At 36.1% G+C, this 23,676-nt stretch overlaps 2 protein-coding genes across 4 annotated transcripts; both read left to right on the top strand.

The window, feature by feature from the left end:
• Nucleotides 1-221: 221 nt before the first annotated feature.
• Nucleotides 222-7,153, top strand: LOC104603754 (uncharacterized). 3 transcript variants are annotated; one of them, XM_010267872.3, is made up of 5 exons: nucleotides 222-464; nucleotides 582-683; nucleotides 4,791-5,588; nucleotides 5,962-6,045; nucleotides 6,819-7,153. In XM_010267872.3, exons 3-5 carry the CDS (start codon nucleotides 4,883-4,885, stop codon nucleotides 6,917-6,919), a joined length of 891 nt encoding a protein of 296 aa, XP_010266174.1. In that variant the 5' UTR covers nucleotides 222-464; nucleotides 582-683; nucleotides 4,791-4,882; the 3' UTR covers nucleotides 6,920-7,153. The 3 variants fall into 3 exon arrangements, with proteins under 3 accessions (XP_010266174.1, XP_088744675.1, XP_010266173.1); XM_088888549.1 differs by having other exon boundaries at nucleotides 230-464; nucleotides 592-683; nucleotides 4,846-5,588; XM_010267871.2 differs by lacking the exon at nucleotides 222-464 and having other exon boundaries at nucleotides 533-683; nucleotides 4,846-5,588.
• Nucleotides 7,154-12,838: 5,685 nt separating this feature from the next.
• LOC104603756 (catalase isozyme 1) lies at nucleotides 12,839-18,799 on the top strand. Its single transcript, NM_001302850.1, is given in 8 exon segments — nucleotides 12,839-12,853; nucleotides 13,611-13,707; nucleotides 15,529-15,806; nucleotides 16,918-17,694; nucleotides 17,798-17,887; nucleotides 18,210-18,277; nucleotides 18,361-18,454; nucleotides 18,560-18,799. Coding segments are annotated over 8 exon segments (1,479 nt in total). The 3' UTR covers nucleotides 18,620-18,799.
• Nucleotides 18,800-23,676: the final 4,877 nt, after the last annotated feature.

Raw genomic sequence — 23,676 nt, 5'->3', positions numbered from 1 at the left:
AGACACCAGGTGTGAGGAGCGGATTCGGTCTAAAAAAAAATATACTTATAGTGGGCCCAGAATTCATTGGCTGATGGGGGGATTGTTGTGACTTGGGATAGCATAGCTTAATTGTTGGGTGGTCCCACACACTTGCATTTTATTATTTTATGCGTGGGCATGGCTTAAATATTATTCACAGGATATGTTCCCAATGCACGGTGGTTGTGCCTGTGAGGCGCCCATTTGTGTGGAGCAGATTCCGTCACGGTAAAATCACAGTTTCTCAAAGTTTGTCTTGAGATTGCTGGAAGTGGAAGCGAGTTCGAACTTGCTCTCACAGAGCGCTCCACACACCGATCTCAAAGCATATTCTAGCCGTGTGTTGGAAGATGTTCCCAACATACGCTGGGACGTGGTATACTGGTATAAAGTCGGTGTGTGGAGCGCTACGTGAGTAGCAGATCCCAATTCGCTGAAAGCAGGTAGGTTTGCCTTTTTTTTAGATTTCTCAAAATGCCGCAAGTTTTCCCGCCAGTATATTCAAGGAAAAAGATTATTAATTTTTAACTGAATATATTATTTTTTTTGTTTGTTACAAGAACTTTATAGACTTCTGGTTTTGGGTCTGTTGGAGCCACCTCTCTCCCTCTCTAACGCTGCCTCTCTTTCTCTCTCTCTTCGATCGATTGCAATGCTCAAAGGTAACGTTCTTCTCAGATATGTTTATTTCGCATGTGTAACTTTAATTGGAAATCTGTTTTTTCCGTGTGGATTTCTTTTTGTTTTTTTCTCTGATCAGTGTGTTTTACTGATGTTTGATTCTGGAGAATTTGTCTATTCGAGAAATATAGGAGGGTCTCTTTGATTGATTCTTCTCTTTTTCCATGTTATTATTTGGTGGATTTTCCAGGTTTATGTTTATGGTTTTTTTTGGTTTCTGATAAACTTTGATTTGGGCTTTTGTTGGTTGGAGGGGACGAGGGTTGTTTCTTTTCCTCTTCTTTTAAATAGTTCCATTTTAGATTTCTTTTTGTCGTTTAAGTTCCTATATACTAAGCATTGTTTCTTCCAGTGTTTTATTTTAGTTTTTATTAATTTATTTTGTTCTCTTTTCTGCGTTTTGTGCCACGGGGGGCGGGGGGGGGGGTGAATTTTCCTTAAGGCTAAAACAGGGCGATATTCGGTAGAAACGTTTGTTTGGAGAACTCACTAAGTGCAGTTCTTGCTTAGAGCGAAGATTTGTTCTATACAGATTACAGAATTCAATATTTTGTCATTTGACATTTGCCTTATAGGTTGGTGTTAATCATTAGGGAAAATCTATGATACGGAATTTATCAAAAAAAAAATCTATGATACTGAAAAGATATGGTATGGAAAGAGTTTTGACCAATCAAAACCCACCAATGAATTTTGATAAATAACACCATGTTCTCTACCACGTTTATGATTCTGGTTTATTTGTCAGGTATTTTTCGGATACCATATCTTTTCCATATCATAGTCGAACCCTATCATTATTATAAAAGGTATTCGTGACATTCTGGAATACATGGTTGATTGCAAGGCCCCAACTATATGGAATTTGGGATGCACTTTTTTTATTTTTTTATTTTTGCCTAATTGTTTTGTTTGTTGATGCACAATAAGGAAGCTAAGTCAAAACTTTGATTTTAGAGACATAAGATAGAACCCAAATGTATGAATAACACATACAGTAATAAGTAGTTCATGTATCTATCCATTGTTGGTACTGTAAGACTTTCAAGTTTCAAGCTAGTTCCCAGTATTTGATAATAAGTTCAAGGGCAGAATGTTACAAAAGTGTTATTTTATGTACTATAAGACTTTTAATCATGCATCCAGTTATGGAATTAGCACCAATGTAGTACAACATAATACAATTATATTTGGAGAATATAATGATGTATCTTTTATAATCAATGTACTGCCTAAGTTCATATAGTTGCAGTGAAATGTAATATTTTAGAGGATATTGATGCCTATATCTTTTTCTTCTTGTGCTTTGGCACCTGAATGTGCTCACCTATATGATATTCAGATCTTACGATGATGTGCTGCCTCTTTGCTTGTGGAGTGAAAAAGTAATCCATTAAATAAGAAAAGCAACACAGAAGACAACAATTATTCACATATTAAAATATATGCCTATATGGCTTGTTGAAGAGATTAGAAAACTATCTAAAATAACAAAAAAATGTTGAAAATGAGACTAGGCATAGAAACAGAGACTTGCACTGTCTGGGACTTGAGAGTTTGCTAGAATGGAAGTGATTGGTTGATGATTACTACATGCAGTCCATGCATGCTAAAAGTGTGTGGTTGCCCAGGACCTGGGAATGAATCGAAAACTGTTTTTATGAAAAGAGAGTAGTTGTGTCAGATTAATGCTGTTTTTTATTTCCACCCTTCTCTCCAACTTTTGGACAGCACGACATTTTGATGATATATACTTCATTTTGTTAACTATAAAGAGACCACCACACGGCTATCCGTATACACATCACTATTACAATCCATGTCCCTTTTAAATGCCTGATATTATAGCACCACCTATTACAAAATTCAGAAAACTGGATTTCTTAAATCACATTAGGATGTATGCCAAATGCTTGCAATCAGAGCATGATTATCATGATGATTCCCTTCAAATGTTCTGTTATCTCTTTCCTTTCATAATCCTCAAAGGGTGGTTCGAATTCACTGAATGCTGAAGGTTTAAATATAATCCAAAGCTATACAAATGCGTATATAGGTTATAACCTGAAAAAGGTATGCAAAATTTCAATTCACATTGATTACTCATGTAATTCTCTTAACAAAGATCAAAGTTTCACTTTGATAATGTTTATTATGCATGCATTAAAATGAAATTCTTCTGCAAGATGAATACATGAAATTTGAAGTGTTGTCATATTGTGGTCCTTGTGGAAAACTCAGAATAGTGATGAAACTGTAGAATATATGGAGTAGCACATTTTTTTTAAACCCCAAACTTTACTCTCAGTGGAGGGGTGCATACATATAAGGGATTAGTTATTGCCTAAAAACATCAAACTTAAGAGATGCATAAAGATGTCCAAGTCTCCACCTTTCGGTTTGTTTACATATTTGAAAACAAAATCATATTCAGTGTTCAATTCATATCTGAAATAAATCATGGAATCCTAACCTCCATGGTCTTTATCAATACCTAGAAAGACCAAAATATGGTACATTCGGGGTATTTGAATATTGCTATGTTTTTTGGTAAGCATTGAATGTTGCCACTGCAGTTTAGAAATTACACATTCATCTCAACAACCTGATTACATTCTTATTTGTCTCCTTTCCTTCGTTTTCCTTATCTTTTATTTGATCATTTGACACAGAGACCCACAGGGCTTCTGTCTATCTTACTGAGCCTATAACCCATTCTGATTGTATTGGCTAATTACCCCACCACTAGGAGTGACTGGTTTTGAATGAATGCTTTGGAAAGAAGAGGTTAATGGATTTGTTTAATCAAATTGTCTTAAGGTTTCTTTTGCAGTAGTTATCAATTAGAACATTTTCTATTTCCAGTATGCTTTGGTTTTATTATTTATATCATTTACAGACTTACTATGTATAGTAAATCATCACTTAAAGGGGCTATTTGCTTGTAGGGGTGCAACTCAGGTTGGCCCAAGTTAGCATTTTACAATTCTTCAGGCTGGACCTATTCAAATTTTGATGAAATCCTAACCTGAGCCCACCCAAGTTGCACCCCCTAATTGCTTGGTAAAATAGTAAATCTCAGGCTGACAAACACACAAATCTGGGTTCGAGTCTGAGAGTGTCCACTTATGTGCAAAAATGCCAAATGTTAGGTCTATATCTGGTCTGCCCCTCACAAGACCCCAGATAGCTAGGACCAACATTAGGTAATGGCCTTTTAGTGAATCATGACTTCAGATTTACTAGGTGCTGGATTTTACTAAGGAACTAAGGATTTATACGAGGAAATCTGTTTTCTGTATGTGAGTCAAGTCTACTTCAATATTTAATTGGACTTGATGAGAGTCAAATGATAAGTGAATTGGGATTGAGCCAAGTCTACTTTATTAGTTATTTGGATTTGAAACTAGGAGAGTCACGTGATAAGTCTTGCACAAGGCTTTAGGATTGCAAATAAGTATGGCACATGTAATTTGTAAGTACACCATTATCAATCCTTGCAAACAACCCTTAGAAGCCATAGTTCTCAACCTATATTTCATTTATAACCCTGTTCTATATCTACTTTAATCCTTGATTCTACTTGGTTATCTGGCATTGGTTTGTGACCAAGAAGGTCCACAAAAGTCAGTAAAGAGTTGAAGGTATATGCACTAAAGGAGGATATATCTACATGCTTTAGAAAAACTTCTGTTGCTCGGAAAGACCCATGACCATTACATACACGTGTCAATGCCCATGACATTCTCATCATGTCCTCTGTCAAAATGTCTTTTTCACGGTTCAGATGATTAACCAAATGGTTGACCCTCCAGGTCAATTGAAGCCTGGTTTTGGAAAGCTTAAATGTAACCATAAAAGAAGGATTAACTTTTTCATTTTAATATGCTTATAATTTACATGATCCTAAAGTGTAAAAGTAATTTATACATTCCTTGACATTCTCTATTTTTTTATATAAATAAATTTTCAGAATGTATACTATTTCTAATACATCAAAGGTGTAATCCTTTTTAGACTGTATGTCATCAAGCCTATTTTGCAGAGGAATATTATTCCTTGTCATTCGTCATTTGTCTTCTGGGCAGCCTATGTAGCAAGTGGAATGGTATTGACATGAGCTCATATCTTGGATCTATGCAGAAAGCTTGTAGAATTTGCTATAAGTTGAGTATTGCAGATGGTTCAACAAATGGTTGACTCTAAAGTCAACCAATATGGGCTGCCTAACACTGGAGCTGGCTTACCCACTTCTGATAAGCAACATGCAATACTGGTTAAGAAGACAGCATTGAGAGACCTGCAGAATGATAACAGAATTTCATTGCCCAAACCTCAAGGTAATTCTACTTTTTTAAAGGAGAAAGGACCCCTTAAAGATGCTAAGGTTTCTGGAAATAAGAGAGCATCACCTGAGTGCCCAGCACCAGCAAGCCCTCCCGGCCATCAGTCTCTTAGCAGTAATGGTGAAAATAGTCATCTCGTGTATGTTCGAAGGAAATCAGAATCAGAACTGGGCAAAAGCAACATGGACAATGATGCTGGTCATCCACCAGCAAGACAATTTAACCATGGGGACCAAGAAACCCCTAGGCAACTTACCCAGATGAAGGAGCCTAAGATGTCTTGTTTTTCGGCATATACACCCATTCCAATGGCTTCTCTGATGACTTTCTCGTCTGGGGGGCCTACAGTTCCCCTTTCTTTGGGGAAGGCTGGTAATGGGTTGCCACTGGCAGAACCAAAGAATCCTGCAGTTACTTCTGCGCCTGTTCCCCTGGTTAACCATCAGGGAAATAGTGAACCACATTGGAAGGAGCGTTTCATCCGGCTGCAAACATTTTTAAGGAACTGTGACCATTCAAGTCAGGAGGATTACATCCAGAGTAAGTCTTATTTAAATTTCAGTTATCCACTTGAGGGGTGTTTGGTATTGTGTATATTGTGTTTCAATATATGCTGGAACACTGTATGTGATAAGCATTCTTTTGGCATGGCTATAGGTTCCAGAAGTTCCCCTATTTTTTCACACTTAAAAATGTATTGTTCCAAACCGTTAAACTTGAAATTCATTATTTTGGAGTGGGCCCCAGTGTTGTTTCTTCAACTATACAACAGGCTATAGAACACCATCATGTTTTTTCAACTTAACCACACCATAACTTTCTTTGAACAATCTACCGAATCCCCCTTAAGATGTTTATATTTTCTTAACTCAGTGTTGTCACTGACCTTGTTTTTGCTTCTATCATTTATTAGTGCTTCGGTCCTTAACCCCTTCTGGCCGTAGTAGACATGCAGTTGAATTGGAGAAAAGAGCAATCCATCTGTCACTAGAGGAAGGTAAATACTTCTCTATGCTTTTGCTTCGTTCTGTTATTCCCTCACAATTGTCAAGAGTCTAATAAATGGAACAAGTAGGTAAATATCTTCAGGAAGAGCAGGTGATTAAGAAATGCATGAAAGATAAAGGGATAGGAAAATTGAACATGTTTATTAAGCTTCCCTCCCTTTGGACTTTTACAAGCACTTGGTTTAAAATTCTACTGAAATATGGCTATAATTCTTCTCAAACTATGGTCTAGTAAGAATTATAGCCATGTTTTGCCAATTCGCTTATAAAATTCAGGAATCTTTTAGCATTTTGCTGTCATACACACTGTTTTCAAAACCGGACCGGACCGGATTGGATCGGATGGTTGGACCGGAAAACTGGGAACCGGTCACCTAACCAGTTCCGTTTTCCTCCAAAACCGCTTTTTCCCTCAAAACTGTTGATTTTGGTCAGCAAACCACTGAACCGGCCAGTTAACCATTCAAACGGTTTTGACTGTTTTTCAATTTTTTTATTTTTTATTTTTTATTTTTGTCAGAATGGGCCAGTCATTTGGGTTGAACGGTCGGATTGTTCGAACCGGTAACCAGACCCCTGACCAGTTCGGTCACCGGTTCGTTTTTAAAAACCATGGTCATACATGCCATGACAGCAAAGGCCAAGACCTCTTACCTGCTCTATCCCCAACCCTGAATCCAAGCTAATATAACAAAGATCTAAACGTTGAAGTGGTAAGGGAAACCAATTTGTTTTAATTTCTTTTGGTTTTCATCTACTGTAGGGAAGGAGATACATCGAATGACCATCCTGAATGTGTTGGGGAAATCTACACCGAAAAATAGTGCCTCACCCTTAAGTCAACAGGTCCAACCAGCAAAATGAGAAAGACGAAAATTAAAAGAGGAAAAAAAATTTATCTACCTCCTGCAAAGGATGCTTCCAATTATCCGCATGCAGGAATTCAACCTCAGTCACTGCTGATGGCTTTTTCCTACTGCATTAAATCTTTCCATTGGTTCGAAGGGTGAGCTCTTTGAGAAGCCTGAACTTCCTAATTGTGAAACTGTTGTTTAGTCTCAACTATCTAATAAATTCCGCTGTGGGTGCTGCTTCCCAGTCAGTCATCTTTATCTTATGAAATGAAATGGTAATGCCAGATGATAACCAGTCGCGTAGTGTAGGTTAAGTTGTTAATCCATACAATTGAATCCTGGAATTGTCAAAACATCAATTGCTTTTTTGGCTGCAATTAGAAGTTAGAACGTTCTTGTTGTAAGTGCTGAAGAAACTCAAAATACAATCTGTCGGGTAGGGCCTAACAGATTGGGACCAACAATCCGTTATGCAGTTCTCCACTGTGGAACAGACTTCTGCTCATTCATACGGTTTATAACTTGTGGGCAATCCCCCCTGATTACCGGACTGCCCTGAATCATATTTCGTCGCTAGAGAAACTGGTGCTAACAGTAACAGACCCCAGAAGAGGTTTAACTTGACGCGAGAAGAGCTGTCACTGGACCGGTTAGGCCCCTTCCGATCAAAATGCGTTTATTAATCCCTGCTATCGGTACTAGTATTGATGCCTAAGGAACCAATAACCAATCAATTGTCATGATGTTGATGACCATTCAGCTGGTATTCATCCAAATTCATCCGGGGGATTTTGAATTATTTGATTGGTCAAAGTTTTTCCGGTATGGTATCATACTCTTCTGGCACCATAAAAATGGACCAAAATATGAAAATGATAATGATCCAAAATTTTTCTTCCTCTTGGATTCATTATGCATAAATCTAGAACATTGTATAAAAATGATTGATCAATGTGATGGAAGTGTGCAAATGCCTTTCAGTACATATATGCTCAGTGATTAAGGCATGTTTTATCCAAAATGAGAGCAAAGTTTTCATCCAAAAATTGGATTGCAAATTTTGCACTCAAAGTTGGTCAATAGAAAAAAAAAAAAAAAGATTCAAATCTAGGAATTTGTATTTACACCCATTACAACAAATAATCTTTTGGCAATAAAGTAAACCAACTTTGGCATTGCATGGATCAGAATACTCTCCACATATTTGCATTTGAACTCTATTTGTACTCTTTCCAAACGAGCCAAGGTTCAGCCTGTAGGATCCACTTTAAATGACGTGATGCCATTTTCCAAGCAGTAGTTTGAATGCAATAATTAGGACGCACGATTAGGACAAATTGAAACGGACGATGATCATCATCATTATCTAATCCTTATTCCATGGGGTCTCACTATGGGAAAAACTTTGCTGTTGGGACTGTTCTTTGATCATGACACGTTACCATAGGTGTGGGCTACATGTATGGGTGATCGTTAAATTCTGGGTTTGGGCCTTCGTTTTGTGTATACTGTACAATCAGCCCAGGCCCAGGCTTCTGTTTCACTAGAACCCAAATTAGACTGGTCCCAGGCTTAACTTATAGCCCTTATTACAAGTGCTAAGCCCCCAGCCTAGCCTAGCCCATGATCACCTATAGTTACATGTAGGGTTGTCAATTGGACTGGATTTGGTCCAACCCAATTCAGTCCAATGTGAGTCCATTACAAATGGACCAGGTTCAATCTAATCAAATGAATAATTTAGACCATTTTGGACCGTCCAATTTAATGTTCGGATCATTCAATTTATTCGAATTCATTTTAATTTAGATGGTTTTCAACCCAAACCTGGTCCATTAACACCTATATTCTTATCTTATATCAATGAACTGGATATTGGCTTAATCCAACCAAATCCAATATAATTTTTTTTTACAGATGGATCAGGTCCAATCCAATCTAATAAATATTTTGGACTGGATTGATCCAATCCACTGTCTTTTTGGGCCGTCCAATCCATCCAAATTGATTTTGGATTGGACAGGATTTAGTCCATTGCACCCTTAGTTACATGAATCCTGTTTTACTATTCTGTTCTATTTAGTACCATATCCATTATCAAATTATTCAAAATCCTTTTTTTTTCTTTTTGCCCCTGCCTTTTCTAGAATTTGTAACAATTGAAGCTGGTCTTAGCAATCTACGGTCTTGGGAGTGGTGGGCTAAGTATGGTCCAGTTTAAACAAGGATGGCATAGTGAGCATCAAAATCCATCCTGATAGGCTCAAATTCAGGGTTCAAAAACATAAGTGCACAAGAACAGAAATATGACAAAAAAAGAATATAGAAAAAAACAACTAAAAAATAAGGTATCAAGAATTGTATTTAAATGTATAATTTGTGCCATGGTTTTCCACAAACAACTATTAAAATTAATGGCAGTGAGCAAGGTTCAAAGTATCACAAATCACAATGTATTAATGCGTATCATACAGTATGCATCAGTTTTTGAACCTTGCGATATATCATTTAGGCCCCGTTCGCTTTTCGGTAAGTTACTTACCCAGGTAAATGTAGTTATCTAGGGAACATTTACCCATGTTCTTCTATTTCTCATGTAAATAAGGGAATGACCATTTGAACCATAAAAATCCATTATTAAAAGGGGCATTTTTGTCCCATTCAAGTGTTGGCAACTATCCCCCTAGGTGGGAAAGTTATTTACCCACCTAGAAAAAGGGTATCACTTCTCTGATCCCCAAATAAATCTGAAAAAGAACATGGGATTCTTGGTTAATAGGAACCAAAATTCTATTGACCAACTCCCCCCACCCCCACCCTCAAAATTCAAAAAAAGAACGACCCCTTAGAGGGATTAGAGAGGGGTCTATCCCATATAGCTGAGACAAAGTATGGATGATGATGATGATAGAGGATGTTCTAGATTTAATCATTAGAATCCCTCCTATCTTATCTAACCCTAAAAACATCTTCTAAAAGATAATTATAATAAAACAAGGCCACTACTGCTAAGACTGATGTTGGTAAGGATTTCAAGGGATTGGGTTTTGATCCAATCCAATCTGAATCTAATTAAATTTAGTTGGTTCTAGATATTCGGGTTATATTAAAATAAAGTTTATTATTTATTTAGATTGAATTGGATGGTCCAATCCAGTTTTGTTACTCTATTCTAGTAATAGCTATCTAGCATGCTGATATTAACTTGGTACCACACTGGGACTGTGGCTAACTTCATAACCATGCAGCAGATCCGAATTGTTCATATTAAGTTCGTTCTGTCAATAGTCCACTCATAGAATTTGGGCCCAATTGAACGGGGCGTTCTACTAACACAATGCTGTTATTTATTTTTGGAATAGCCACATTAGCAAAAAAACCTAAAACATATTTTTAATTCTGTTCTTGTTTTTAAAGGAAAGAACTAATGTTTTCAACATATGTTTTTTGAATCATCAAAATAATCGTTTATAAAACAAAAACAATTTTTTTTAGAACAGAAATTATAGGGGCATTCTACAACGTGAATTGTTTTTCTTGTTATCAGTTCTAAAAACAATTTGGTTGAAAACAGATTGTTTCTCAAGACAAAAAAAAAAAAAACAAAAACCATATTATTGGTTGCGTATGCGCTTTTTGTTTTCAAAACAGAAACCAAAAACAAGTTATTATCCAGTTATTCCCATAAAGCAAATAATTTCTACACTACAAATTTGTAAAAGGCCCCTTATATAATTTCAAAAAACAACATATGTTTTTGGCATCAAAGGTTTTTAAAACAAAAACAAATTTTCTAGTACACAAATCATATGATCCATGGAATAATAATATTAAATACTCAAATGAAAACATGTTTTTAAATCAGAAATGCAAGAAACGTGTCTTTGGTCTCAATCTAAAAATGAAAAACACACAGATATGTGCTTTGTGTTTTTGTTTTGAGTTTTGATTTGTTTTTGAAACTGCAAAAGAAAAATGCTTTACATTGTAAAATATCCCCAAAATTTGGCACATCATCAAAAACTTGTGTTGTTTTTAAGTTTTTATTTTTAAGAAAAAAAAAGTTGTGTGGAACATAGAAAGATAGGATCATGAATAAAATCAACTATAGGAACTTAGAATTTAGAAATAGCCCCAATAAGTGATGAAAGAGAGAAAGTAGATTAAAATGATTTAGTTGTTGAAGAATGAATGGACTAGAAGGACTACTAAGGTAGATATAAAAGGACATGGGTAAAAATAGTAAGATATAACTTTAAATAGAATGCATTGATAAAATAAAATTAATGTAACCATCTATTATACCATTTAGGATTTTCTACTTACTTTTCTTACCCATTCTGTACTCATCATGAATTGAATTGAGAGATGTGTGATTATAATTCACGGTAGATAAAAAATGGGTAGGAAAAGTGAGTAGGAAATCTGGGTTCCTAATATACTTGGGATAAGGCATAGATGATGATGACATACAGCTGTGCATATGATTTATACAGTAAATATATATTTATAAAATAAAAATATCTTCAAATTTTCAGTCCAAGCTTCTTAATAATGTCTTAAAATTTCTTTCCTCTATTGATTTTGCATGAGCCAAAACAAGGAGGGTGGCAACTTTCTTACAGATATTTTTTTTCGTTTATTCTATTTCAATTGCGAAAAAATCAATATTAACGTAATTTGACTTTTTTACCGTTACATGTAGTCATGGGTCTAGGTTCTCACTGTGCAACACGTGGCAAATTTGAACTCAGACACGCAGATCCATAAGCATAACCCCTGGCCCCCGGCCCCCGAACTCTGGAAGCTAAATATTAGAAATGTCATAACGAGAAGAGTAAACATAGAGAGAAGAATCTAGAAAGATTGAGGGAAAAAAAAGAGAGGACAACTTAATAATTAATGCAATCTGTTTTTTCCCTAGTTTTCGTGTTTTCTTGGTAGGCATTTTTTCTTGAACATAATCTTTAAAAAAAAAAAAAAAACTCTCGTAAGTAGAATGCCCTCTTGGCTCTTGTGGGTTGTGGTTCAGCTCATCCCTGGGACTTTGCCAATATTCCGATCCCCAACCGCGTTCACACTATCCCGTAAACAACCAAAACTACAATCGAATTCGTCCAAGAGGTCTCTCTATAATTAGAGCACACGTTTCAAGGTCTTTATTATCTACGTGTCACCATATGTAAACGTCCAGCTCATCATCCTTTCTCAGAAGTGATAGCTAATAAGGTAAGAAGTTTAGGAAAAACACAAAACAGGATAAGGAACCGTGAACGATTGACGTTCTCATATTATCTATTTTTTCTCTCAACCTCTCTTCCTATATATCCATTTATCTATCTATCTACATCCTCTTTACTTTTAACCGTACAAAATCCACATGATAGACTCATCGTTAACAGGAGTAGACCCATCCTGTTAACCGGATTAGAGCGAATGGTTGAACCAATCGAACCATTAAGAGCAGTGAGTTGGTGGGTCAGACGGTCAAGGAGTCTGTTCAAGGATTACTTGCTGCTCCCACTTAATTCCTACTTTTATTAGACTTTTTTGGCCTTTTTGGATCATTTCCTGGTTAGCATTTTTTTCCCACAATTTAAAAAAAAAGTATTTTTTCCTGGATTAAACAAAAATCTAGGAGGTTGAACGTTGTTCAGTGGTTCACCCGAAAAATTGTAAATTAAAAAAAAAAAAATTTATGGTTCAGAGAGCGAATTGAAGACAAGCACCATGAGATATTGAATTTTTTGTCACTTTCGAACCCATCTTTACGGTTCAAAGCAAGCAGGTCCGAATATTTATAAATCCAGTTCGAGCGGTCTGGGTGTGTGATCGCCACATACGTACTAATAAGAGGATTTGAAGAGCAGGAAGTGGTTGTTACTTGTTCGCTGTTCTTATCCTCCCTCTCTCTCTCTCTTCGCTGGTCATGGATCCTTACAAGGTATACGCATATTGCTTCATTCTAGTTTTGATTTTTTCCCTCTCTTTTACTTGGTTCTGATTTTGGTATGTAGTTTGATGATTGCAGCAATTGTTTGGCTCTTGTTGTTTTGCTTTCCTGCTCTTCTTATTTATTTATTTATTTTTGTTAATCTATCGGCTTCTTGCTTATGATTCGTTGTTTGATTTAGTTTCAATTCTGGTAGATTTCAATTGGTTTTCGAATTTCTTATTCTGATTGATGGGTTTTCAATTCTTTTGGGATTGCCTGTTTTTCCTTCTTTTTTGGTCCTCGGATTTGATTAATGGGTATTTTAGTTGCGATACAACTTTAACTTGTTATTTGTTATCCTTTACGAAGAATCTAACTTTATTGTTATAATATTTTGATTGGTCCTTTGTTTCTTTTCATCTTTTATCGATATTTTCCAAGGATTTTCCATTTAATGTCTTCTTCTTCTTCTTCTTCTTCTTCTTCTTCTTCTTCTTCTTCTTCTACAGAATTTTCCAATACTACAGATTGAATTGGTTCATCTATTGGTTATGTTCCCCTGCTTCGTAGAATTCTCTCTCTCTCTCTCTCTCTCTCCCTACTGTTTCATTCATATTATTTTTTTAGGAAAATATATAACTTAATATTAAGGCTATGTTTGGTTTGAAGGAAAAAGTAGGGAAAGGTTAGGAAACCTTACCTTGTATAGATTTTGATATCAGTTTTTTTTAATTATTTTCTGAGAGCGTTACTTGATTTTGTGCAGTATCGTCCGTCAACCGCCTTCGATTCTCCTTTCTGGACCACAAATTCTGGTGCTCCTGTTTGGAACAATAACTCGTCACTAACTGTCGGAACTAGAGGTAGTTATTCGTTACTAGTTGATTGACTGTTTATTCGTACTTAACAATGCTCTTTTCCCCTAAGCAACCTTCATTTACTCAGTTGCTTTCTGGCACATTCATCCTAGTGTTATTTCTTGAAAGGGGCAACTTATACGAAATTCTTTTTTGCGTTTCTAAGTTCTGCTCGTTAGTTTTTGTTCTTTTTTCTTTTTCTTTCTATTTGTTTTTTTTTGGTGGTAAACTCCCTGTTAGCTAAATTGGTGTCTTGAAATTTCTTGGTTGAAGTTTTTTACTTTATGAATCGTTTATACTGTATATCTGTTCGAAGTTGGATATGAACATTTTGCATAACGAACATGCTAGCTTTCAGTACAGGAGTAAAATGTCCATTTTCTGTCCTTACCACTCAGAGGAAGATGTTGCTTGCAACTCAGGTGTGAACATATTAGATAGCCATTTGTCTTATATACATACCATGGTGGACATATCATCGTAAGTCTCTTTTAAGTGCTCCAAGGAGTTATGTTAGTTTCCATGTTCTTATAGTTGTTCTAGTGCTTAAAAAGGGCGGCCAATGCACAAAGCTCCTGCAATGCGGGGTCTGGGGAGGGACAGTTGTACACAGAGTTGTTCTAGCGTTTATTCAACCAGAAACACTTAATAGCACCATTGTTTGTGTTCTTCTTATTTATTACTTATTAGTAGACCTGTTCATGGGCTGGGCTTAGGCTGAACTTTTGTCAAAACTTGAATGGGCCTGGCCCAAAGCCCGATCCCAAAAGTGTAAAAATTTGAACAAGCCTAGCCCAAAGCCCGGCCTGTGAACATGTCTAGTTATTATATAGACTTGCCAGTGTAAAATTTAGGATGCCTGTGCATGCTCCAGTTTTATATAGACTTACCAGATAGTTTGCCTTGGCTTGTGGTTGTGCATTTCTTGTTTGGAGGTCAGGGATAGTGGGGGTAATATCTATTCATCCCATTCATTTACACTCTTTTCCTCAATTCCATAATAAATTTTCTGAACAATAAACTGAAGTTGACAGGACACATGCATTGAGGAAAGCATCATCTTTAAAACACTAAAGTGGAAGCATGTTATCAGAATATTAGATGGCATAGGTAACAATATGCAAGTATTGGAAAAGTTTCTTAGCTTTGACAGAACAACTAAATCAGTATTCTTCATGTTCACTGAGTATAGGTTAACTACTAGAAGGCATTTTAAATCATTTCAAACCTTGATTACCATATGACCTGGGCTCACCAATGTATCAGGACAAAACCGTGAAGTTCCTTGATTGCTACCAAATTTGGTCTAAACCCTTAACCACAATGGATATGTACTAACATGTCTGTGCACTTTAAGCAATTTACAGGGAATCAGGTATCATTGCCTTTTTTGTCGTTGTTGTTCTGATTTCTAGTGTTCAGTATTGCAACTCTGTTGAACCAAAAAATCATGGGCACATAATAGGACCTGTAACAAAACAGTTTGTTTACTTAGTAGAGGGACTTTAGGGTTTTAACAATCAATCAAATTTAAAAAAGAAAGAATCTTATTCTGTACCAAGTTCAATTCAGTGGGATCAATTTATGATAGGACAAGTATTGTTCACGATAGATATTATTAGTTATCCCCTAACTCTTTATCAAGGTATGGTCTATTTTAATTTTAGAATGCCATTTTTCTATATTTGATATTTGCTTATTACTTGTTTGTATTTTATGTAAGATTGGGAGATGTTGGTTGACATATATGCATAAACATTTTTTTTTCAATATTGTTTTAGATTTCAAGTTTGTTCTTACGTGACTGAATCCCATTTCGTTTGACAGGTCCAATTCTGCTTGAGGATTATCATTTGGTTGAAAAACTTGCCAATTTTGACAGGGAACGGATCCCAGAACGTGTTGTTCATGCAAGGGGGGCTAGTGCTAAGGGATTTTTTGAGGTTACACATGATATTTCACACCTCACATGTGCAGATTTTCTTCGGGCCCCTGGAGTTCAGACCCCAGTCATTGTTCGTTTCTCCACTGTTATTCATGAGCGTGGCAGCCCTGAAACTCTGAGGGACCCTCGAGGTTTTGCGGTGAAATTCTATACAAGAGAGGTAACCATGCTTACTTAAATCTTTATTTTTATTGCAAAATTTAGCTCATTTAAATGTCCATGTGTTTGTGGTTTAATTACTTAACTATATGGATGAAGATTTATTTTATATTAGACACTAGTGAAAGATATAAAATACCATGGATATGTTTACTTAGGAAGATCTCTCTATAGTCCTTACACTAAGTCTGGATAGTTATTTTGTGGGCCTATTCTTTAATTTATTTTGGATTTTAAGGAAAATGTCACAAGTGAATTTGGATTGTCCTGAATTTGGAAGGGAGGGGGGAGGAAGGAAAAAATAAGAGAAATTTGGCTGTCACTCCGATTTGGGTTTATGGCCATACCATGATTGTGTGTGGCATGCTTGCAACCCAGGCATAACACTGTATGTCACAGTCCATAGTTACTAAAAATGAAAAAAGAAAATATATAAAAGGAAATCTATGATGATGATGATCTAAGCCTTGTCACAACCATATGGGGTTTGACTACAAGAATCCTGTTTCAGCTATTCCATTCTGTTCATTATCAGTGTCTTATCCATTACAAGAATACAAGGAAACCTATGATAACTCAAATATTTAAACACCATCTTAATTGACCATGTTTAGTTTTTTTTTTTGGAGTCTCACCTAACAATGCTTCTCTCTCTCTCTCTCTCTCTCTAGGAGAGAATTGGAATTAGACATCTTTGTGTGTGAAATGAGAAATTGGGAATTAGTCATTTACAATATTAGTAATGATATAAAGCTATTATATGGCACTGAAAAGGTACCATACCTAAAAATTAAGCAAATAGAATCCCAGGTGAATTTGAATGAAATACTGGTTCATTGATTATTAAATCTTAAATTTTTATTAATTAAAAATTGAGCATGTTCCAATTTACTACTTGGCACTACAGCCCTAACCAACGTAGATTAGCCTTGACCTTACTGTTTTCTTTGACATTTATTTTTTAATATTACTGTGTGAAGATAGCCACCCCATATAGTTGGGAACTGGGATAAAGCTTGGATTACTGTGTGAAGATAAATTAGCTGGTAGATTTGATGTACTATATATTCATTATTTTGACCAATTTGTGTTTCTTCTGCTGTTGATCACAGGGTAATTTCGATCTAGTAGGAAACAATTTCCCAGTGTTCTTCATTCGTGATGGAATGAAGTTCCCAGACATGGTCCACGCTCTCAAGCCCAATCCTAAGTCTCACATCCAGGAAAACTGGAGGATTCTTGATTTCTTCTCCCACCACCCAGAAAGTTTGCACATGTTCACTTTCCTCTTTGATGATGTTGGTATCCCTCAGGATTACAGGCACATGGATGGCTCTGGTGTCAACACCTATACCCTCATTAACAAGGCTGGGAAAGCACATTATGTGAAGTTCCACTGGAAGCCCACTTGTGGGGTCAAGTGTTTGTTGGATGATGAGGCTGTGTTGGTTGGAGGAGCCAATCATAGCCATGCAACCAAAGACCTTTATGATTCAATCCAGGCCGGGAACTATCCTGAGTGGAAACTCTTTATCCAGACGATAGATCCTGATCATGAGGACATGTATGACTTTGACCCTCTTGATGTGACCAAGACCTGGCCAGAGGACATTATTCCCCTGCAACCAGTAGGTCGTTTGGTCTTGAACAAGAACATTGATAACTTCTTTGCAGAGAATGAGCAGCTCGCCTTCTGCCCTGGCATTGTGGTCCCAGGTGTCTACTATTCAGATGATAAGTTACTCCAAACTCGGATATTCTCCTACTCTGATACTCAGAGGCATCGTCTTGGGCCAAATTATCTGTTGCTTCCAGCAAATGCTCCCAAGTGTGCTCACCATAACAATCACCACGAGGGATTCATGAACTTTTTGCACAGGGAAGAGGAGGTAATCTACTCTTATTTCTATTGTCCCTTTTTCTGTAGCTAAGGCTAGTTTGGATGACACATTGTTACTGCTGGGTTATTCCCTAATGAGAATGCTGTTTCAGGTCAATTACTTCCCTTCAAGGTATGATCCTGTTCGCCATGCAGAGAGGTACCCCATCCCACCACAAATATGCACTGGGAAGCGTGAGAAGGTCAGTTGGTATCTGAAATCACTAATCCAACTTTTGAGATAGTTGAATTCTATGGTTCTTAATCATGTATTTTGTTGAAGGAAACCTGCTTGATTACTGGGTTCATGATTCCTTTATTTTGAATGGCCTCACACTGAGCTACTACACAATTCTAACCATTCATTGGACACCTCGGTTCCAATTGAATGGTATGAATTGTCCCATACTTAGAGATTGTACTGCTCTATTACTGATTTACTGAATTATTGCTTGAACTCCTCAGCATAAGGATAATTGTTTTGAAACCAAAAATGGATAATACTCAGCCTTATGTTTAATGCAGTGTGTTATTGAGAAGGAAAATAACTTCAAGCAGCCTGGAGAGAGATACAGATCCTGGGCCCCAGACAGGTACCTGCACTCCTGCTATACTAATAAAGACTAATAAGCGGTTCAGTCTTGACATGACTATTTTTTTCTTCTATTTGTTGCAGGCAAGAACGATTTATTAAAAGATGGATTGATGCTCTATCTGACCCAAGGGTTACACATGAGATCCGTAGCATCTGGATTTCATACTGGTCTCAGGTAAGATGAGCATTCTTTGCCTTCTTTATTTTCTTCTTTTGTGTATGTGTGTGTGGTGGGGGGGACAAGAAATTGATGCTATTAATGTCTACTTACGAATTACAGGCTGACAAGTCTTTGGGTCAGAAGCTTGCATCTCGTCTCAACGTGAGGCCAAGCATGTGAAGAACGTGTTGCAGAAATTGGATGCTTTAGGGTTGCTTAGAGGGAAAAATGAGTAAATGTAGAGAAGGGCGTCAATGGAAGTCTGATGTTGATCATTTAATTAATGTGCTATTATATATACAAGGGAAACATCACCAGTCCTGTGATTCTACATAATTGAGATACTGCTCTTGTGATAAATTTGCTGCTTCATATACAGGTTATTATTATTTATTCTCTTAGATGGTGTTTGGAAGTATGGGCTTTTTTGGGATTGGTTTTGAAAAGAAAGAAACGCTCATGCTTGCTAGACCTGTTTTTCACAAAAAAAAAAAAATGCCTTTTGATATGTTTGGTAGTGTTTCTGTCACTTGGGCAGTGAACAACATGCTGTTTGGTAAGGTGATTTTCATCACCGTTTTTCTGCCACATATTCGCCATATCAGTCAACCATTGGGGGCAACGGTTCACCGAAGTATAAAACGATTTGAAGTTTCATGCAACGGTTGGGTCCCGATTTACGAGGTATGCCCGTTTTTCAGCGTTTTTTTTTTTAAAAAATGCTTGTAACCAAACAATCATCTATGTGGGTGTTTGTTGAATCATCTATGTGGATCTAAGGTGACACCGTTTTTCAAAAAAACGGCCACGCTTTCAAACATCCCCTTAATTTACTGCTGTGTTAGACGTTTTAATTTTTTTAAACACTGACATAAAACCTGGGGAAAGTAGCGTTCAATGTCCATAAATTTAGTCTCGGTTTGTACAAAGTATAGTGCACAACGATCGAAAATTCTACTAAAATTCCATTTCCACCCAACTCTCATCATATTCCTTCTCCTGCCCCATGGGGACCGTGATGAGATTTCAGCAATTGAACCACTCTTCCCTCATCGACTGACTGTAAATGAATGCTCGTTTTGCTTCGCTGAAACGTAGTTGTCCAAATAAGCTCATTGTCTCCTCTCCCTTCCCTCCCCCACTCTTTCTGCCTCCTTCGGCAGCTGCAAGCTAGACGATCAATAGCCCCCTCGAAATCAAGAAACCCCTGAACATCCCGACAACCTTACCTCATTGAAACCCCCAACATTGACTACTGTAACTCTGTAACTGGGGCTTCATCCAGTGCGACCCCAATTCCATTACGAAACCATCGTCAGAACGATAGACTTCCGTGAAGTCACCAGCCTCACCGAACCCATTCTCTATTCCATCACCAAACTTCATAACCTCAAATAATCGATGTTCTTCATTACCATCCTTTCAGGCACCATCCCTGACTTCCTCGGCCATCTAAAAAAACAAACTTGAGTCCTTAACATTAAGCAGCAGCCAGCTCGCTGGTTCAATCGATCCCGGAAAGTGGAAACATATCCGACTCGTTTCAGTAAACTAACAGGCATGTTCTCTCTTAGGCCCCGTTTGCTTTTCGGTATATCCGGTTCAATACAATTACATGGATAAGTTTTTCCCGGAAAACACTTACCCAAGTAAGTGTATTTACTCATATTCTTTTATTTTTCTAGTAAAAAGGAAATGGCCATTTTAGTTATAAAATCCATTATTAAAATGGGTATTTTTGTCACATTCAAGTGTTGAGTTATTTACCCACTTAGGAGATGGATATCACTTATCTGAAAAGAGCATAGGTAATCTGAAAAAAAAGAATATAAGATTCTTGGTCAATAACCAAAATCCTATTGACCAACTTTCCCCCTCTCAAAATCCAAAAAAATAACATCCCCTAGAACAAGCTCTTAAGTGGAATTGAATTGTGTGGCAATCTACCTGAAGGATAAAAAGCTGGTTGGTGACACATCAATGCTTTGTATGTAAAACTATCAAAATCAGGATTATTTCATAACGATACTAGTTCTTGATACAAAATTATAACAAGAAAAAAGAAGACAAAAAGAAAAGTTTGAGATAATAACTAGCGAAAAATAAGGCATCGATTGCAATTTTGATATGCTAGTGTTGTGATGGTGATGAGATTATTGCTCGTTGCAATCTTTTATATTAGGGTGAAAGATTTAAACATAACCTGAATTCTGTTAAGGGAAAATTCCCGATTAATACTCTGTATTTTGGCTCAAGTGACAATTTAGTCCCCAAATTTTAAAATGCGATAATCTAGTACCCGAACTTTCGAAACACAACAATCTCGTTAACCAACTGTTAAGTGGAATTTGAAAAGACACAAATGCCCTTTAAGTGTCATTTAATTGTCTTTATCAACTATCCGCTAAACTCATAACCAACGGTCACTTTTTTCATCCTTGCCAAAACACTTTTGTCTTTCTTCTCCTCTCAATATTCTGTCATCTTTGGACCCAACTTATGGGAGAAAAGTTTTCCTTTAACTATTGTAATTATCTTGTCCAAAAAACAGAAAACAAAAAAGAGAAAAGTCTCCAACCACCATCACTAATCTCTCTCTCTCTCTCGAAAAAGCTTCAAGTTCTTCTCCTCTCTTTTACCTATAGGAATAAAATATTATTGTGTTAAATTAAAAAAATATATATATATGTTGTATAAAACCTAGAATTTTCTGTTCTTGGCAAAGATTTGCAATAACTTTGCGAGAAAGGCAAAGTCATTGCAAGTGTTTGTGACAAAGAGCTTGGGCTCTGTTGCAAGGGTTTTGGTGTTTGTGATAGAGGGCTTGAGTTCTATTTCATCTTCTTGAGAAAGAAGATGATGAACAATGTGTTTTATTTCTAATGGTAATTTTGACATTTTCAAAAGTCTTAAATCGTACATGAGGTCACGTGATATACATAATCGATGATCCATTAATGATAGGTACTAGATTGTCACGTTCAAAAGTTCGGGTACTGGATTGTCGCATTTTAAAATATGGGGACCAAATTGTCAATCAAACCAAAGTACAGAGTACTGATAGGGAATTTTTCCTTTGTTAATGTACTTAAATATACCTTTTCACCATTATATACACTTTTACCCTTCATTAAGATTTCAAATATCATCTTCTCTTTTAAATGAATTTGTTATCAACTAATGGTAGAACATTCCTTCAAAGTAAAATTGATCAATGCAACTATCCAATGAACTTGTTAATGAAAGTGTTCTCTTGATTCTCAAATCTCTTTCTTTGTAATGTTTTTTATATAACTAATTAATTGGAGGAATTCAAGAATGATTATGTTAGGTTTTAAAATTTTTATTATCAATTTGTCACCGAGTGCAAACTGAAATTGATTAAATACATTAGAAGTTAGAACACCAAAAGAAAAAAAAAAAAAGATTTACATTTGAGGTACAAGTAAACAAATATACAATTTTAAATTGCTTTTGTTTTTTATTTTTCTTCTTTTCTTTTGTTTATGGTTGTCTTTTTTATTATTTTCCTCTATATGATCATCCAAATGCAAATGAATGGGAATTGGGGGGCATTTTCGAAATAAGCACAGGTTTCAGTTTTAGTGAATGGGCCCGTGTGTTTGACAAAAGTCTTAAATGAGACCATGTCCAAATGCATGCCATGCCTGCCCAACATGCACAAGCACCTTCACATGCACCTCCTGCCCACTGCCCAACCCGCCCACTTGATACGTTGTGCACTTCCCCTATGTTTGCACAAGCCTTGGTCCTAAGTGTTGTGTTTAGTTCAAGCTGGTACATATTTAAACATATGTATTATATATATATTGTATACATATGTATATGCATTATTTTATGATAAAATATTAGATTATATATTTTATATAAATATCATAATATGACACCTATAATTAGGGATGGAAAATTTTCCCATCCCCGTTAGGTACTTAGCCTTCCCGATCCATCGAGTTAGAGATGGAGATTGCCTTGGTAGGGCGGGGACAAGGATGGGGAGTGAAGTCCCCACCTTACCTTGACCTCGATTATATATATTAAATATTGTTTACATTAAATTTATATTATATATATTATTGTTATTTATGTTATATTATATATATATCGAAATATATTTAAAATGTCATTTATATTTTAAATCTTTCCTTTATTTCAAGTAAATACATTTTTTGAAAAAATACTATTAATTAAAAAATTGTAGGGGTTTGGGTCCTGTGAGGAACCCATCTCCATTGGGGATGGGGAATAATCCCTACCTTTAACCTGCCCCATTGCCATTCCTACTTATAATATATATTATATATAATATATAAATAAATTTATATGCATATTATAAATTATTTAATATAAAACATTATATATATATATGTAAACAACCATCATTATAAGTGCAAATCCAACTAGATCAAAACCTTTTTTTAAAGAAAAATATATAAAACATCAAGTGACAAAATTAAATAAAAATATTAGCATTTTTTGTTCAAAGGTGTTTGGATCGAGGAGATTGTGGGTGTTTTGGGCTAACGAAAGGGTTCGAAAGGGAATCTTTATTTGATTAAAGGATAAACAAAGGAATCTTAGGTTGAAATTTCATGGGTACATATTTTAGGAGGTCTTGAGCATGATGACCGTGTTTGGGATTTTTAGGTGCTTCGGAAATATCATAATGATTTGATTGGGTGTTTGGGGGTAAATTGGGGGGGGGGGGGTTAGCAACGATTAAGCAAAAATTGGGTGTTGATAATGGGGTTTCTAAAGGTATTGGTCTATTGGAATCATTTGGTGGGGTTTGATTGGTCTATAAATGGTATGACTAAGGGCATTTAAGAAATGAATATCTTGGCCAATGAAATAGCCCATATTAAGGGTTTAATGGGGGATATCTATTTGTGACGAAATTTTGTGGTTAGGTGTTTATAGGTATATAAGGCTCTTTAAAAGCCCATTAACTCTAATTTGTAATTCGATTAAAAAAAATCCTGCACCATACAAGTACCGACTAGTATTATATATAGATAGATAGATAATTTATGTAATTGTGAGTTGACCCATCTAATCGGTATGATATGACATGCCACCCATGTGAATAGGGGTGTTAATAGTATTCAAAAATCCAATTTCGAAATCGACATTCGACATAATCGAATCGAATTCGGATAATTCGAATATCTAATCGGTTGAATTTGAATATCCTATTCATATCGAATAGTTAATCGAAT

This window comes from Nelumbo nucifera, chromosome 5 (genome assembly GCF_055504915.1).
Source record: "Nelumbo nucifera cultivar China Antique chromosome 5, China Antique-T2T, whole genome shotgun sequence".
Lineage (NCBI taxonomy): Eukaryota > Viridiplantae > Streptophyta > Magnoliopsida > Proteales > Nelumbonaceae > Nelumbo > Nelumbo nucifera.
This window is presented reverse-complemented; position numbering and strand designations above follow the sequence as displayed.